Genomic DNA, 19,109 nt, shown 5'->3' on the forward strand with positions numbered 1-19,109 from the left:
TATTAGGACACATGATCTCTTTGCATTTTCTGTAAAGTTTTAGCGAATCTATGTTTTTAAGTCGATTACTTTGTAAAATAAATAGTTATTTAAAAAAAAACGCCATTTTCTTTAAAATTCATTAAAGCACAGCTATTCAAAATTATTGTACATAAAATTAGCATAACTTAACGGTTTAGTTTCACCCATAGTGTATATTAAAAGCTATGTTTCTACAGGCTCATGAATATGAAATTATATAATTCAAAACCATATAATATTGTAGAACTCTGTACGTGTTCTTCGACAAACTACACCACGGTTTCCTGCAAGGTGTTAAACTTAGTTTTATGATAGTGGTATTTCACATTTCTTTCTGTTTTCTGGAAATAAAAAGGAGAGATAAAACAAAAACATAACTTTGAGAATGATGAACGACGCGTAGAAATTTTTCGTCAACCTGGTTAACGAAAAACCTGTTTCGCGTTTCGTCTCTTATAACTGAGAAAGCCAACTGGTAAATGGGGGAAACTGTGTCGGCATGTTTTATCTTACTCGAGGTGTTTCGAGAGCCGTGTATGCGCCTTAATTAAACAAACACGGTTACCCGAACAAGCAACTTTTTTGTTGGTTGGTTGAATATAGAGTTCTTAATAGAAACATTAATGTGATTACAAAAGATTACTTGAACATAGTTGCTTTATTACTGCTTCCCATAAAAAACCAAACGATGAGAGTACATATTGATTTTAGAATATAAAAACGAAACATAGTTCTATTACATTTTTTTTCTAAATTCCCTTACACAAACATTTAAGGTTAGAAGCAAATATTATGTTTAGCCTGGAGTAAAAAAAAAATAAAGAAAAAATCAAACGGCGTAAAAAATTAACCAGCGAATAAAAATCATGTTAAACTTGATAATCATATATTGACTTCTAAATCTTTTCAATGAAGATTGGATAATTAAAGATTATCTTGAAGCAACAAGATTATTTACGTAAAAAAAAAGCTTTACTTTCTTTATAATTATCGTTATCAGTTGACATAACTCCCCCGAACATGATTAAGGCGTACAAAAGATAGTTTCAAAAACAAACGCAACTTAAAATAACAACAACAAGTGATTGTTAACTTGGCAACACGTAAGGGATATTAAAAACTGTAGTTTTTTCTGTGATAAACTTGTTCAGTGAATTATCTTAAGTTGAAAAGAAGGTCTTCTGTCTTTTTCGTTAAACTCCTGTCATCCATATTCTTTTATCAAACCCAAGCCAAATTGGCTTCTTTATTACTGACCTTGCGCATTATTTCGAATCGCAACGTTTCGTAATAATAGGAGACATTTAAGCCTCCATACAGGTTGATATTTTATGCCTAGATAATAAAAATTATGAAGTTACTTTAAGCGAAACCCCATACGTTTTTATCCCTCCTATCACAACATTTTTTTACGGTCCAGTTTTTTTTTAATAAATCACGCCATCAGATAAATTCATTAACGTTTAAAATAATCACATCAGAAAACAAAACAAAACAAAACAAAAAATGTAAATTTTGAAACAAACCATCGAAATAATGACACTATTAGATTTGCTTACCTTGTCGCGAGGGGTCCATGCTGTTGGGCATCATAGGTTGTCCTGGAACGCCGCCAGGTGGCTGTTGATACGAAGAAAAAAAAAAAGAGGTAACTTTCATGATGGATGTATAACAATAATTTTAATAATAAAGTTTTCGCTTTAATTTAATATCACCATCAATCTTTGACGTTTCTGGCTGATAAAGAGTGAATAAAATACGTGCAAACCACCTAAAATGAGTGAAGCCTAAAAATACTTATTTAAAATACTGAAAGCACATATACGCGTCACCGGTAACTTTACGAACGTCTTATTTGTGTGAGTTTAAGTACAAAGTAACACGACAGGTTACTTCGGTTGTGCCTATTACGGATATCGAACACCAATTTCAGAATTATGGTCCCCAAGTTTAATGCCGAGACACCGAATACGAGAGCTTGATAAATTAAGCTCTGGGTTTAGATATTTATTGTTTTCTTTATCACTTGGGTTTATGGGCTTAAAACTCTCGAAACCGGGTTTTGATACCTGTGTTGCACAGAGAAAACACAGTCCATTGTGTAGCTTTGCGATTAACTTCAAATCAAATAAAAGAAATTCGATTTTAATACTTTTGTTGTTAGCGGAAATTACTTTAATATTTTTGCATTAGAACAAGTTGCAACCCCCTTCCCCCCTCACTACCATTTTTCCACCCAACTCTTGTAGAGTTAGCGTCCTACAAATTACTTGCACTGCTGGAAAATTCGTTGAAATAATGACTTCCATTTCATTTATTAAAAATCATGCTGATGTAATTGGTGGAAATTATTAAGAAAATTTACTTTACTTTTTTCCCCCTTTGTTCCTTTTACAGTGAACATTTCTAAGAAACGACACGATCATTACTTTTTAATTATATAAATAATTTTATTTTATTTATCATTCAACCATTTCAAGTTTTCTTTTTTTCCCGCTAGGGATTCCCTAAGCTGGAGTAAATGTAAGCTGTCTAACTGGTCTGTGATAATGTGTCATTCATTGCTTGGTCCGTGAAGAGGAAGCCAAAGACGACAGGAATGCCCCCCTCATCCCCCACAAAAACACACAGTTGGTTATACAAGTTATACAAAACTGAAAATCAAGGGAATAACCTCTCTCTCGTGTGTGTTTATATTATTACGTTCACAGTGTATTAGGTTACTCTGAAATGTACGCCGTTTTTCCCGCCTAATTATCGTCATTTACGTGATGGACGTCCAAAACCCTGCGTGAAAGTCGTCTGCATGGGTGGGCGGTTAAAAACTTAATGAGCAGGTACCAGATGAACGTACAATTTCCGCAGAAAGTTTGGAAATTATTACATGCTATGGTGACTCATATAATTTTCGGATAACCAATACGGCTGTATCAGAAAATGCGATTAAACACGTATTTCCAACAACACAAAGTTGCATTTCGGATTTTAAATAAATGGCCTTTAAAACTTCTTGCCTGTATAAAAATAACAAACATCTAGTATATGTGTGTGTACACACATTTCCATGGTGTGCCTGCTTAGCTCAGTTATATACGAGTACGTATGTTGGAAGTGCGTCTACTCAGGTGCGTCTGTGTGTCAGTAGCAACTAAAAGTAATTTTCTCCGGTAGGTGAAAACAAACAAAATACACTTCCAGCATTCTTCTATGCACTGTTCAGAGTCGACCCACAATTTAAAACCTCCATTACATATAACAATATGTGTGGTATTATTTTTTTCCGTTTCCCGCTCCAGAATGTACCTAGTTAATGACAACGTCTCCATACGTATCACTCCTCGCTTCACGAGGTAAGTTAATCAAAATAAGGCAAGTATAACTTGCATTTTTCCCCCCTTGTATTTTTGCTCCCTCTCTCGAGATCCTTGGTATGAAAGCAATTTCAAAGTAATGACTTCCTTCTGTGTATATAAACGCTGTAATGGGAAAACTGAGCCCATGTTATTAACTGGTGAAACTTTGGGTTTGTTTCCAAGCGGCTGGGACTCAATTTCCCCAGCAATCAAAAGCATGGAAAAAATTACGTCTATAGTTCTAAGTTCGGTGTGGAAGGAACCCCTATACTGTATAACAAGCACTACTTTTATAAACCGTAATTACTGTACCCGTTTAATATCTATTCACCTTCCTTCTCATTACTACATTTCAACTACAACCCCATTACTAATGTTCAACTAAAAAAACAAACAAACGTGTAGGTTGAACGAAATTGTTTTTCGTAGTTTCTAATGCAGTCCTTCCTTTGATGTTTTGTTTTGTTTGTTTTTGAATATCGCGCAAAGCTACACGAGGGCTATCTGTGCTAGCCGTCCCTAATTTAGCAGTGTAAGACTAGAGGGAAGGCAGCTAGTCATCACCACCCACCGCCAACTCTTGGGCTACTCTTTTACCAACGAATAATGGGATTGACCGTAACATTATAACGCCCCCACGGCTGGGAGGGCGAGCATGTTTGGTGCGACCAGGACGATTTTATGCATTATTCGAATCTGCTTAATCTAATATTTTGTCATGCTTCACAGAATTAATAAAATAGTTATCTGAGAAGATCGCATGTAACTATGTTTCACAGTGATGGAGATAACTGATGTCAGTTTACAATACGGTTCCGGATTGTCTCGTCATGACGAAACATTTTGTTTACTGAAGGAATAAATTCTTCTTTCAAGAACAAAGAACCTTAACTGCCTTAACAGTAACCGTGACCGTGACTGGAACCACATAAATGTTGATTGACTGATGCGTGCGCTTACATATATATATAAACTTTAGAATTTTTGAAATATATTCACATACATAAAAACGAAACAAACAAAAGAAGCCGTTAAATAAATCACTTGTAAGTAGAAAAACATGCTCTCTCTCTATATATATATATATATACACACACACACTGCTGGTCAAAATCTTAAGGTCAATGAACATAAGGAAAAAATATGCATTTTGGTTTGTTAGACTCAACCACTTATTTGAGTAGAGCTTCGAAAGATGAAAATAAGAAAAGGGAAAATAAAAATATTTTTTTTTTATCATTTAATAGGGAAAATGTGAACACTATGAAATTAATCTAACTACTAGCTGGTCAAAAGTTTAAGACCATACCAAAAAGAAGTCCTAAACAGGGTAGGAAATGCTCCAACAAGAGGTCTCAGTAGTGAGTTGCACGGCAGTCATTGCGAATAACTTCAAATATTCGGTTTGGCATGGTCGATATAAGCGTTTACAGAAGGCTGGCTGGAATGTTATTCCAAGTGGTGAAGATCATGCACTGTTTGAAATTGACGTCCATTTCTATAGACTTCCCTTTCCATCCACCCCCAAACATTTTCAATGGGGTTCAATTCAGGCGAACACGCTGGATGGTCCAAAAGAATTGCGTTATTCGCCATGAAAAAGTCCTTTGTCCTGCGGGCACTGTGGATTGCAGCGTTGTCCTGCTGAAAGATCCAGTCATTTCCACACAAGCGAGGGCCTTCAGTCAATAAGGATGCTCTCTCCAACATGCCGATGTCGCCAGCTGCTGTTTGACGCCCCTGTATAACCTGAAGCTCCATTGTTCCATGGAAGGTGAAAGCACCCCAGATCGTGATGGAACCTCCTCCACTGTGTCGTGTAGAAAATATCTCCGGTAGGATATACTTATCGTGCCAGTAACGTTGGAACCCATCTGGACCATCCAGGCCAAATTTTGTCTCATCGGAGAACAAAACCTTCGTCCACTTTTCTACGTCCTATGTTTGGTGCTTCCCAGCAAAGTTAAACCGAGCTGTTTCATGGAGTGGAAGGAGCCGTGGCCTTTGAAGACGTTTACAGTTTTTAAAGCCTTTCACTCGTAGATGCCGTCTTATTGTTCTTGGGCTGTATTCTGCGTCCGTAAGGGCCTTAATCTGATTCGACGATCGGGTGGTGTCTTGACAACCCGTCGAATCCTCCTGCTCAACGCCGACGAAATTTTCTTGGGTCGACCAATTGAAATTCGCGTTCCGTATCCCTCAGTTTTACTTCACCCAATCTCACCAGTGATGACACGTTGAGAGAGACCTTGCTTTTACAGCTCGACAATTCTGCCACGTTTAAACTCTGTCAATTTTTTAACCTTTGTCATGTTTTTACCTAATGTAACACAGGAGATGTCAGTGGGAGATGTTGACAACGCTAATGCTTGAACACAAATGACTAAATTTTGTTATGTGTTTACTGATTAACGCTTCGTTTCAGTATGGTATTAAACATTTGACCAGCTAGTATTTAGACTAATTTCATAGTGTTCACATTTTCCCTATTAAGTGCTAAAAAAGGTTTTTATTTTTATTTTCCCTTTTCTTATTTTCATCTTTCGAAGCTCTACTCAAATAAGTGGTTGAGTCTAACAACGCAAAATGCATATTTTTTCTTTATGTTTATTGGCCTTACGATTTTGGCCAGCAGTATATATATATATATAAATTTTAATCACGTGTATAAATATGTATTATAGTCATTTTGTATCTCTTTGTTCAACAAAATTAGTACAAAAACAGTCAGTTTCTGTAAGAAGCCAGAGAAGTTTTTACATTCACGAAGCCAGCAACGACACTAGAGGGCAGTGTTTACATCTACGAAACCTTCAAAAGCTAGAGGCCCGTGTTCACACATATGAAGATTTCATGGCGCTAGATAGCAACATTAGCATCAACAAAGCATTCAAGAAGCTTGAAAGCAGTGTTCACATTCACATAGTCTGCATGAAGCTAGAGAGCAGTGTTCACATTCACATAGTCTGCATGAAGTTAGAGAGCAGTGTATTCACATTCACATAGTCTGCATGAAGCTAGAGGGCAGTGTTCACATTCACATAGTCTGCATGAAGCTAGAGAGCAGTGTTCACATTCACATAGTCTGCATGAAGCTAGAGAGAAGTGTGTTAACATTCACATAGTCTGCATGAAGCTAGAGGGCAGTGTTCACATTCACATAGTCTGCATGAAGCTAGAGATCAGTGTTCACATTCACATGGTCTGCATAAAGCTACAGAGCAGTGTTCACATTCACATGGTCTGCATGAAGCTAGAGAGCAGTGTTCACATTCACATGGTCTGCATGAAGCTACAGAGCAGTGTTCACATTCACATAGTCTGCATGAAGCAAGAGAGCAGTGTTCACATTCACATAGTCTGCATGAAGCTACAGAGCAGTGTTCACATTCACATAGTCTGCATGAAGCTAGAGAGCAGTGTTCACATTCACATAGTCTGCATGAAGCTAGAGAGCAGTGTTCACATTCACATAGTCTGCATGAAGCTAGAGAGCAGTGTTCACATTCACATAGTCTGCATGAAGCTAGAGAGAAGTGTGTTCACATTCACATACGTAGTCTGCATGAAGCTAGAGAGCAGTGTTCACATTCACATACGTAGTCTGCATGAAGCTAGAGAGCAGTGTTCACATTCACATAGTCTGCATGAAGCTAGAGAGCAGTGTTCACATTCACATAGTCTGCATGAAGCTAGAGAGCAGTGTGTTAACATTCACATAGTCTGCATGAAGCTAGAGAGCAGTGTTCACATTCACATAGTCTGCATGAAGCTAGAGAGCAGTGTTCACATTCACATAGTCTGCATGAAGCTAGAGAGCAGTGTGTTCACATTCACATAGTCTGCATGAAGCTAGAGAGCAGTGTGTTCACATTCACATAGTCTGCATGAATCTAGAGAGCAGTGTGTTCACATTCACATAGTCTGCATGAAGCTAGAGAGCAGTGTTCACATTCACATAGTCTGCATGAAGCTAGAGAGCAGTGTGTTCACATTCACATGGTCTGCATGAAGCTAGAGAGAAGTGTGTTAACATTCACATAGTCTGCATGAAGCTGGAGAGCAGTGTTCACATTCACATAGTCTGCATGAAGCTAGAGAGCAGTGTTCACATTCACATAGTCTGCATGAAGCTAGAGAGCAGTGTTCACATTCACATAGTCTGCATGAAGCTAGAGAGCAGTGTTCACATTCACATAGTCTGCATGAAGCTAGAGAGCAGTGTTCACATTCACATAGTCTGCATGAAGCTAGAGAGCAGTGTTCACATTCACATAGTCTGCATGAAGCTGGAGAGCGTGTTCACATTCACATAGTCTGCATGAAGCTAAAGAGCAGTGTGTTCACATTACCATGGTCTGCATGAAGCTAGAGAGAAGTGTGTTCACATTCACATAGTCTGCATAAAGCTAGAGAGCAGTGTTCACATTCACATACGTAGTCTGCATGAAGCTAGAGAGCAGTGTTCACATTCACATAGTCTGCATGAAGCTAGAAGGAAGTGATATGGTTATATCGTGTAACGCGGACCTACTAGAACAGTAAGGCATGTTTATTAATAATTATGTAGGTGTGTACATAATTATATCGAATAAGTTATTACATGAGCCCGCCCGCGTCAGAATCATATTACAAGTTGATGAGCATGTTTCAGGATAAGTTCTGACTCTTACATTGCGCCAAATAAACCACCCATCTGGTTATCTCTCTCTTTCCTTTTTCCCTGGTTCTAATTTAAGTTATTTTTGATGTACAATGTCATAAAGATATCTTTCTTCCCTGTAGTTACAATAAGAATACGCTTTTTGAAAGGTTTATTGGCGAGTTTATCATTTTCCGTTTGTTCAAATGATTTGATATTGAAACAAATTTATCTTTCTGTTTCAGTGCCGACGAGAGCTTTCGTGCAATATATTGGTTCTAGATGCTGCACATTTAGAATGGTTGATGCATTGCATGTTCTCTTCTCCATTCACTAATAGGTTCTTCAAGTTACTAATTTTCTCCCGTTGATACTGGGGAACTAGAAACCTAATCTGCTGGTTTGCCAGTTCTTATGAATGACAGTAAAAATTAATTACAGAAATATAATAATAAACAAACAAAATAATCAATAATTTTGTGTCATTAATTCTCGCTGTAAAAACTGATTAGTAAATGACTTGCATAAACTGATAAAATAATAAAATTCGACTGATTAACTGACTTCACCATAGCAGTCGCTGTCCAGCAGAAGTGATGATATAAAAAATCTCCGAGATCACAACTACGTCCACCTACGGCCTGATAAACCTGTTACGTTTGAGATTAATTTTCGCGCAAAGCTACACAACAGCCATCTCCGCTAGCCGTCCTTAATTTAGAAGTGTCATACAAGAAGGGACACAGCTGGTCATCTACCAACGAATAGTGGGATTGACTGTAACATATAACGCCCCACGGATGAAAGGGCGAGTATGTTTGGTGTGACGGAGATTCGATCCTGCGCCCTAACCACCTAGCCACGCTGGGTCTAACGAACCTGTTATTGGGCGAAAGGCCACGTTGAGACTGATATGGCAGGTGAAATGTGGCTTATTGCAACATGTTCTGGTTTGCTCCCAGGAAATCTGGTGGTATATAGTGAAAGGTGGAAACTTTGGATTCTCTCTTCTGATTTAAACTTTACTTACCACACTGATAAGGATAATAATGAACATAGGTCACGTGTTTCGTTTCAGTCAATGGAATGAATGTTTACCTAAACACGAAAAAAAAAAAAAATAAATATACGTCTCGACCCTCTTATCATGACGTGTATCTAATATGACCTTAAAGCTGTATCACAACAGGTCACTCGATATATATAGGCTTCACTGTCGAGCACCACAGGTAGGAGAAACACGGTCCTTTCTCACTGAAGATGGATTTTAAAGGTCACGTTCTTTTTGTTTCCACATTGACTGGACGTAAGAGAACTAGCTTAGGCTTCCTGATGTTATGAATATTTGTAATTCTCAATGTTTATTATTGGTTCGTGTTAAGGAATGTACATGTATCACATGCATTCTGAAACTTCAGTGAATGTTTCCAAATAACAACTGGAAAACCCACATACCGTGGCTCAGTTTAGACAGGGAAAATGTCATTTCTTTCATACAGTTTTCTGTATTTTTAAATTTAGAAATAAGACACTTAAATGACTTCCTGTGTTTGAAATTCAGAAATGGCATACTTGAGTCGTTCTACTTGATTTTATACTGTTTTTCTCACAAGAAGAAACTCGTAAAATGCTGTTTAAAAAACGTTTTCAATTTTATTAAGAAGGTTTTAATTTATTTATGAATGACTTCAAGGCAAGATACCCACATAAATCAGATCTCAAAATTAAGCCAATCAGTAATGTAATTAATTTATCAGTCTAATTGTGAGTATTTAACGCCATAAAACAAAGCAAAATATTGTGAAAACTCCATTGATCAGTTGGTTACAGTTGCTGTCGACATTTTCGGCCATAATCCCACGAAGTCACCAACTTAGGATATTTAGACTAGTTTATTTCTAAATATATGTACGTAGCTAACAGTATAGAAACAATCTTCGTTAAACATATACATATACATTACCCGAATTATCTACGACAGAACAGTTCGTCTTTCTCTTAACTGCCGTAACAACCACAAACTCGGGCTCTACTTACATTAAAGTCCACTTGTTGAGCCATCCGAACCCCTGGCCTTGGCCCACCTGGATACCGTGGTGACATAAACACCTAAAAGTAGAAGATGTACAACCTAAGTTACGAACATACAAACTGTGCTATGTGTAAAACAATAATAAATATATGTGAAATGCACAATATATTGTAACTATGAACTGTTAAAGACCTTCTTGCAATACAACAATGAAAGAACTACATTTGTTATGGTGTGTACGCCTTTCACCTGTTGACTAAGCATAATTACAGTTACATTTGTCGTAAGACACTAGTATTAGGCTTATAACACTTTTAAACACTGCTTCAAAAATCAGAAGAACGCACAATAACAGCATTCCAATATTTTCCATATCGATTGCCGATGACAGAATTCTTTAGGCCGGCTGCAATACAACAAACACTACTGAAAATTCCCGAGGGATTGTATTTAAAAAATGTAATATACCTAATATCAGTGTTTCGTAGCATGTACCACTGTAAAAAGAAAATGTTACGATGCATTTCTAAAGAGCTTACAACAAGACAAACGTTTCGTCATGAATAACTGGTTACCTTTCATTCCCAATTAAAACGTTTAATATACTTCACAGTCAGACAATACAATATTTTATTTTTTAATTCAAAAGTAAAGATGTCAAGCATACAAGTATATGGATTTCCAACGCTAAAGTCAGGGGTTCGATTTCCCACGATGGACAAAACAGATAGCCCAACGTGGCTTTGCTATAAAGCGAAGAAAAAAACCGTACAGTATCGATTAACCTAAAAAAAAAACATTATGTTAACCCTCTCTTACCTGTTTATTCCTTGCAATGACTTTGACGTCACCACACAAGTAATAGTGACGTCATTACTAGTCAGTTATTGCTAATGGTGATTATTTTGTCAGTTTTACAAGAGCGAACGAGAGAGAGGTGGTGATGTCTGACGTCACGTAAAACACAAAACCAAAAACATTAAAGACAAACTTAAAAATAAAATTGTGCTTTATTTCATTTCATCTTCTTTTGAAGAATTGGTAGATTACCGATAGCATACATAATCCAGGTGTGGGCAAACATTGGGCAGGGTTGCAAAAAAAGGGCGTATAAAAGTGGAAGAGGGGCGCAACTATAATTATCACATTATATCTGAAAGTCCCCTCGCACCAAACATGTTCGCTCTTTCAGCCGTAGGGGCGTTATAATGTTATGGTTAATCCCACTATTCGATGGTAAAAGAGTAGCCCAAGAGTTGGCGGTGACGACTAGCTGCCTTCCCTCTAGTCTTACACTACTAAATTAGGGGCGGCTAGCACAAATAGCTCTCGCGTAGCTTTGCGCGAAATTCAAAACAAACCAGTATTTAAAAACCAGTATACAGTCGTGTGTTGTCAGTGGGTCAGTCAGTAGACACTTAAATGACGTCACATAACGAAAGCTTAACGTTGCAACTTGCCCTGTCGTGGCGTCAGTAAAACGTTCGCATGCCATGAATAACGAGAAAAATCATGACCTCTACAACACAGCATGACATACGAACTTAACAGAAAGCAAGAAATAAAAATTTGTTAGTTAATTTGGGTTTTATTTACCCTTGTAAAAGAACACTACCGGGAACCGTACGGAAGGACAGTGACAACAATTAACACGAGAAGATGACCTGTAGACTACATACACAAATAGACCGGACAAGGGGAGTCGAGTCTCGCTGAGTGGGTATTTGGGTATTGATGTTAAATACCCAGGAGGATATTTATACATTAGACCACTTCCTCCCTCCCGAACGTTGATAGCGTGTCTTTCAGGGATTTGTTTTATTATAGCTTTGGGCCAGAGTATAACACCGTACTCAGGCCCGTTTCAGGGCACAGTCCATGCATGGACGCACAAGGAAAGGTTTTCTTTTCCTTTAATTATTTCTCTTTTATTTTAATGTATTTTCTGTATTTTTCTTTTTGATTTTAATTTTATATATATTTTTTTTATTTTTCTCTTTTTTTCTTCTAATGTTGCTTTTCTCCATAGAGAAAATGCAACTACTACTAGTAGTAACAATAAAATAAAAAATAAAATAAAGAATAAAAAATAATAATATTGAGAAAATTTGGGATCAATAAAAGAAAAACAAGGATTAAGTGTCTCGTGCAAGGTGGCCAGCTTGTGCAACATTCCTTAAATACATGTTAAAATGGGAGAGGTATTTAGGACTATTTACATCATGTAGAATGGACGGCAACTTCCTGTTGTGGAGACACATGTATAGAGGGCGACGTTTCGAAAGTCTTCCGCTTTTCGTCTACAAAGTTTCAACAACTTACATTTAACTAAAAACAACGATAATTTATGTATCGATCTGTAAAATATCTATTACTCTGTGTGTCTATCACATTTTACCGCGTATGTTCCGATATCGAATAAGACGAATTATCACCCGACGTGAGATATGATACAGAACCATTATATTCTCATGGATCTATATTGCATAATTGTGGTAACATTGTGAATAATGTATCTAAAATGTCGATATAATTTTTTATCGCGAAAAATGTTACATTTAGTTAAAATTTATTGATCTTATTTGATTTATCGATTACAACTTTTTTGGATTATTTTGAACAAAAACAAACGAAACGTGAAAGAAAATGAAGGGTTTTTTATAGGTTCAAAATTTCCATTTGAAAACCTGTGTTAGGAATGTTGTTCAACGCACTTTGCCCAAAATGGTGGTCCACATACATCAATGGTAACTTTACAATTATGCGATTTTTTTTTAAATTCAGCCTTTAAGCACTTCTCTCGTTTAACGCCACTCATTGGCTCAGCGGTAAGTTTAAAGAGTTATAACGCCAAAAATTTGGTTTCGATACCCGTGATGGGGACGGCACAAATATCCCATCGTGTAACTTTGTGCTTAACTAGAAACTAACATTTTCCTTTAATTGCGTAGAAAATCATCTTCATATATTGTAATATAAGGCAATACGTTTTATAACAAACTCGGTAATTCCTTTAATATTCAACCTGTTCTGTACTTTCACTCTATCAACACACTTGTCTTTTTTTAGCTCCACATTTTCATCGCAGTCTCGAAGCAAAAATCATAATTTGTTGAACAGCTGGTGACAGTAACTGCACAGACACGCCTCCCACCATCAGATTTCTTAGGAGAACACATCACTGGAGGCGGAAGAGTGATTGACAAAATCAGTTGTTGGTTGTCACTCTATCAAAGAACAAGGGTTGGTCTTGTCACGCCTTGCCTGCACGTACTCCAGTCCTCTTTGATTAGGGCATAGCCGTTTGAGATCTTGACTAAAATATATGTTGCACGACTTTTCAGTATACGAATCTAAAATAATTATAAGGCCCGAAGTACAAGTTTTATACAAATGTCATGTAAACCCAAGATATCACTTTTACTAATTTGTTTTTAACCAGTCATCAATGCTTGTACGAGAAAAGAAAGACGAAGTGATAATTAGAGACGTAATACAGAAATAAGAATCAGTTACATTTGAAATGGTTAATACCAAAACTACACGAAGCGCGATTCCTACTCCACTAATAAATGTGGTAACACATCAGAACAAACATTCACTTTCCTTATCTGCATCAGCACAGATTTACAATAGTGTATTAAATCACTGCTATTGGGCAAATAGGCCTCTTCTGCTGAGTTCATCCTCAAATTTTATTGTTGAAACCTAATAATATGTCCATAGTTTGATAGTCTCTTAGTAAGTCTTTGGAACATTACCACGTGTGATATATACAGAGAGAGAGCATGGTGTATTTAAAGAGGTTGATATCAGTGGAGTTAACACCAAGACACTTTAGGTTTATATAACAATGGCAAGTTAATGAGGTCTGGAATTAAGTAAAATGCGTCGTCTGATTATAAGAAATATATATGTAGTTAAAATACTACAAGATACGAGTGATCAGCGTACCGGACTGTGCAGTAAAGGTTCCTTTGTTCACGTCCCTTTACCATTTAAAGACGCATTTGCGCGTTTAGTTCTTTGGGGACGTGGGTTCGTTATAAGAGTGACAATACAATTCCATTCTTCGGTCTGGCAACAGTAGCTCGACAGTTTGTGGAGGGTAGTTCTGACCAGCTGTCTTCTCTCTAATCCATCACTTTAAAATTAAAGACGGCTAGTACAGATATCCTGACAACTAATAGTGTGCGTAAGCGCGAAATCTAGCAAACACATAACAAGGACAACAAAACTAGAACACTAGGAAACCTATCTTCGATATTTAGGTTCTTTACTTTTAAATAACATTCGAATAACAATTTATAACTGTTTGCAAGAGCAAAACAGAAAAAAAAAATATCTAAGCCTGGAAGACTGCTCGCTTCTAATGGAATAGCTAGATACACACACCATGTCGTAGGATCTAGAAATTGATGATGCGTCACATACGTGCACACTTTCTACTTAAACACCATGTATCTGTCAAACTTAACGGCAATCTGTCAATGTGTCTGCCACACAAACAGAAACAAAAACTGTACGAAATTGACTACTTTTAACGTGTTTTCCCGGCAGCTAGTTTTGAATACAATTTGAGCCGTCTCTAAACAATAATAAACCAATCACAACACTGCGTATGTGCTTTGTGCTAACAGCAATTTACAATGGATTGTTTCTTAAAAGGAAAATTTAATCTAAATCTGACTTGAACAAATATTTGGTTTTCTGTCAAGTTCCAGGTAGCAGAAACAATGTAAAACTATTGGAATGTTTATTGTCAACACCAAACACCAGCAGTTCATTATTACTGGAAACGAATAATTCCTTTAGCTAAAATACGAAACTACATTTAAATACTTTTGACGGCCACAATTTATTAAGCGTGGTAAACTTTAAGAAATTATGAGCGTTACAACATAATAAACATGTGGTTGTATTTTTAACTTTTTCAATTACGGCAAATTTTCGCGAAATATGTAAGAACTTTAAACAAAAGTACACACTGATGCATCATATATGTGCTACAGTATAGAGAGAACATGAACATCATACCACCAGCGGAAGTGGATCCGGCCCATTAAGTTTGTATCTGATCCAACTCTAACTTTTAGAATGTCGGCATCTGCTACATGGAAATTGTTTTGGGTAAAGATGTCATAGGAAAATCTGTAATTTTAACCTAAAAGGCACTTAATGTAATACAACTGACCCTGAGATTCAGGGGTATCGTAACTCGAGCTTTGGATCTTTCCATCCCAAACATGTCATAAGAAGCTAAGAAGATTTCATTTCGTAAAGGAATTATTATATGAGATGACGCGTTTGTGGAACGAGTGTCCAAGAAATCTCAGCTCTCTATGTTGAAACCCAAATCTACTAGGAACAATGAAAGACCACCGTACATGTTAATAAAATTAACAACTTCTTGGTGCACGTGATTCCTGGAATAAGTTGTTAAACACAACAACAGAGATGGCATTAAACTCAGTGAATGTTCAGTAATAATAATTACCAGCTTCATTCTGTTTTTTGAATGGACTACACATAACAGGCCAATCTCAATTGCTGTGCATGTAAATATTCGAATCTCAGAATATCAATATTTGAGATGAAGGACAATAAACAGTGGCCAGCCATATGATGCCAACCATAAAAAAAAAACAAAGAAAAGTGAGTAAAACCATGCCGTCTACGATCTGGAGAGAAGACGTCTGATCAAAACACATAAAAACAAACTTATCCACTGTTTCGGATTTTTAGGTCAGATTTTTTGCCGGACTTAGGAGGATCGGGTACAACGTTTTGATATTTTGCTTTTATTGTTTTACTGCTGTTTAAGACGTTTCACATTTCATGTTTAATTCAAAATTTTCATCTAACATGATTTTTTGTTGTTGTTGAACACTTCTGCTCACCGCTAACTCTTGGGCTATTTACAAACGATTAGTGGAAATGACCATTACTCTATAATGCGAGCATATTCGGGGATGGGATTCGAACCTACGACCTTCAGATTGCGAGTCGAGTGCCATCCAGGCTTTGAACAGAATAGACAGCAAACTTCAATATAAACCAACCAGAAATAATATTTTCTTGTCAGTTTTTGAAATAAGATAAAAATCATTTCCAATCTTGGTTTGAATTTCGCGCAAAGCTACACGAGGGAGGGATATCTGCGCTAGCCGTCCCTAATTTAGCAGTTTAAGACAAGAGAAAAGACAGCTAGTCACCACCACCCACTGCCAACTCTTGGGCTACTCTTTTACCAACGGATAGTGGAATTAACCGTCACACTATAACGCCCCCACGGCTGAAAGGGCGAGCATGTTTGATGAAACGGAGATTCAAAGCCCCGATCCTCAGATTGCAAATCGAGTGCCTTAACCACCTGACCATGCTGGGTCATTTCAAACCTTGAGGAATTACATTGTTTAATATTCTGCATCATTATGAAACAGTAAAGTAAATAAAACTGATTGTTCATGAATTCAATTTATGAATCACGGTTTTAAAAAGTTGTCAAATTCTCTGATACAACTGTTATATCCTACAGTGTAAAGCAAATCTGTACATATGTTTAACTTATTTTTATTTTTTGAAACAAATGGGATTGTGTGCTGTCTATTTATTGTTCGGATTTATCACCAACACGTTACAGACACTTACTGTAAAAAGAGTTATTAGTCCTCATATATATAAAACTCTGACCTTTGGCAAGTCAGCGAAGATTATACAGTGATAAGCGGCGAAAGAAGAAGATGCGAAGGACAGCAGAATTTGACCTATATACGCACTACTGTCGTGGTAGAGAAAATAGTGTATGGAATACAATTACGCTATGTTACCATGTCAACAGATTTTAATAAACGGATAAAACAAGGTGTCTTTGGTTAAAAAAGAGCAGACTATGAAAGATTGTCAACAAGAACTAAAGAGAGAAGAGAGGAATAAAGACTGGAAATAGAATAAGACCACAAATTGTGAAAAAAACAGGAAAGAGTAGAGACTGGAAATAATAAATTAAAGCATAAATTGAGACTGCCAAGCTGACCCAAGAGAAAGATGACAATGGGATCACCATAGATACTGCTGCCAGAAAAAAACAGAATCAAGAAAGTACGTCAGATTCGCCACAAGAAGGAAGTGCCATTCCCATAATTGATCACTGCACAACTAATGGTCGGCTGAAGTTAGCCAATTAATCAATACAAATCATTAGTAATCGGAGCATGTTAGGGATATCGAGAGGTGCCAACAAAGAGGCGAAAGATGTGTCAGAGAAACGAAACTGAAAGTTCAACCAGTAGCGCAGCAGTAACAACCAATATAATATCCGATAACCAGAAGACAAGAAAGGTAAGTCTGGGTGTTCCAATTGATGAGTCAGTGAGAAAGTACTCCATAGTGAAACCAAAGGTGGATACTCCTATATTATGTAGGAGACCATGAAGCCATATGTATGAAGACGTCAATTTAAAACTTGATGATTGGAAATATACCAGATAGTAGACAATTGGAAGGACTAGACAGAAAGAAAACTGATGAGGTCTCTGAAAGCACCAAAATAGTTCAAGGAAAGAAGAGCAAGCAAGATGAAGTCTCCTCAAGTCCAGAAAAATGAAATCCTGAATGGAGGTCGACGGGAGTTGAAGGGAGTGCAGGAGAAAGATCCAAGTCTAGAAGAGTGACATCCTGAATGTAGGTCGATGGGAGTTGAAGGGAGTGCAGGAGAAAGATCCAAGTCTAGAAGAGTGACATCCTGAATGTAGGTCGACGGGAGTTGAAGGGAGTGCAGGAGAAAGATCCAAGTCTAGAAGAGTGACATCCTGAATGTAGGTCGACGGGAGTTGAAGGGAGTGCAGGAGAAAGATCCAAGTCTAGAAGAGTGACAACCTGAATGTAGGTCGACGGGAGTTGAAGGGTGTGCAGGAGAAAGATCCAAGTCTAGAAGAGTGACAACCTGAATGGAGGTCGACGGGAGTTGAAGAGAGTGCAGGAGAAAGATCCAAGTCTAGAAGAGTGACATCCTGGATGGAGGTCGACGGGAGTTGAAGGGTGTGCAGGAGAAAGATCCAAGTCTAGAAGAGTGACATCCTGAATGGAGGTCAACGGAAGTTGAAGGGTGTGCAGGAGAAAGATCCAAGTCTAGAAGAGTGACATCCTGAATGGAGGTCAACGGAAGTTGAAGGGTGTGCAGGAGAAAGATCCAAGTCTAGAAGAGTGACATCCTGAATGGAGGTCGACGGGAGTTGAAGGGAGTGCAGGAGAAAGATCCTTCACTACAAAAACGTTTGGACAGTGCCTGAGAGAAAGTCCAGCACAAGACAAAGAGGAAAGAAGCTTCAAAAACAGAGGACTAGAAAGATAGCGTGTGTGTGTGTTTTCTTACAGCAAAGCCACATCGGGCTATTTTCTGAGCCCATCAAGGGAAACAGAGTCTCTGATTTTAGTATTATAAATTCTTAGACTTACCGCTGTACTAGCAGGTGGCAGGACCAGAAAGAAGTATTTAGCCAGACCCTACCAGAGAAATTCTACTGGCGAAGCCAAACTCAAAGGCACTCAGAAACACTTCTATAACAAGAGGGCCAAGTTTCGACGTTTTTTGAACAGAATGTCTTAGTTCTACTATCAACTGCCACAAACAAAGTCAGCAGTAGAAATACTTTTTGCCTTAAAAGAAGTAGTCAACAGAATGCACTATAAGGTGAAAGCAGATAGAACGATCTAGTTTTACCACGCCAATTTGTTGAAGAGGTGGTACTTTGAGAGAGAAGACCTTATGAGTACAGCGATTGAGGTACAGATAGACAAGGCATGTGTGGTTGTAATAAAAACAGATTCTGAAGAAGGCGACTTCATTATTGAAGATAAAAATCTGTTATGCTTAAGGTCTTTGGGTGGAAATGATATGTAAAAATACGTCAATATAGGATAATAACTGACTGGCAAGAAAAAGGAGGAGGTACAAGATTACTGTGTCAGTATACAAACAGATATACAGTATACAAAAGGCAGACCACAGATAGCACTAGATCAAGATGAAGACAAAGGATTCTATCAATAGAACCTAACT

General features: G+C 37.4%; 1 protein-coding gene across 40 annotated transcripts in view; it reads right to left on the reverse strand.

Moving 5' to 3' along the window:
* The window catches only part of LOC143248665 (single-stranded DNA-binding protein 3-like), a 232,682-nt gene that overhangs the window by 41,073 nt on the left and 172,500 nt on the right, over positions 1 to 19,109 (reverse strand). For all 40 annotated transcript variants that reach the window (XM_076497251.1, XM_076497229.1, XM_076497236.1 and 37 more), the window contains 2 exons: positions 10,054 to 10,125; positions 1,581 to 1,641 (listed from right to left, as the gene is read on the reverse strand). In XM_076497251.1, coding sequence (XP_076353366.1) covers positions 1,581 to 1,641; positions 10,054 to 10,125 — 133 coding nt within the window. The remainder of the gene's footprint in view (positions 1 to 1,580; positions 1,642 to 10,053; positions 10,126 to 19,109) is intronic.

The sequence above is a fragment of the Tachypleus tridentatus genome, chromosome 4 (genome assembly GCF_004210375.1).
Source record: "Tachypleus tridentatus isolate NWPU-2018 chromosome 4, ASM421037v1, whole genome shotgun sequence".
NCBI classification, from domain to species: Eukaryota; Metazoa; Arthropoda; class Merostomata; order Xiphosura; family Limulidae; genus Tachypleus; species Tachypleus tridentatus.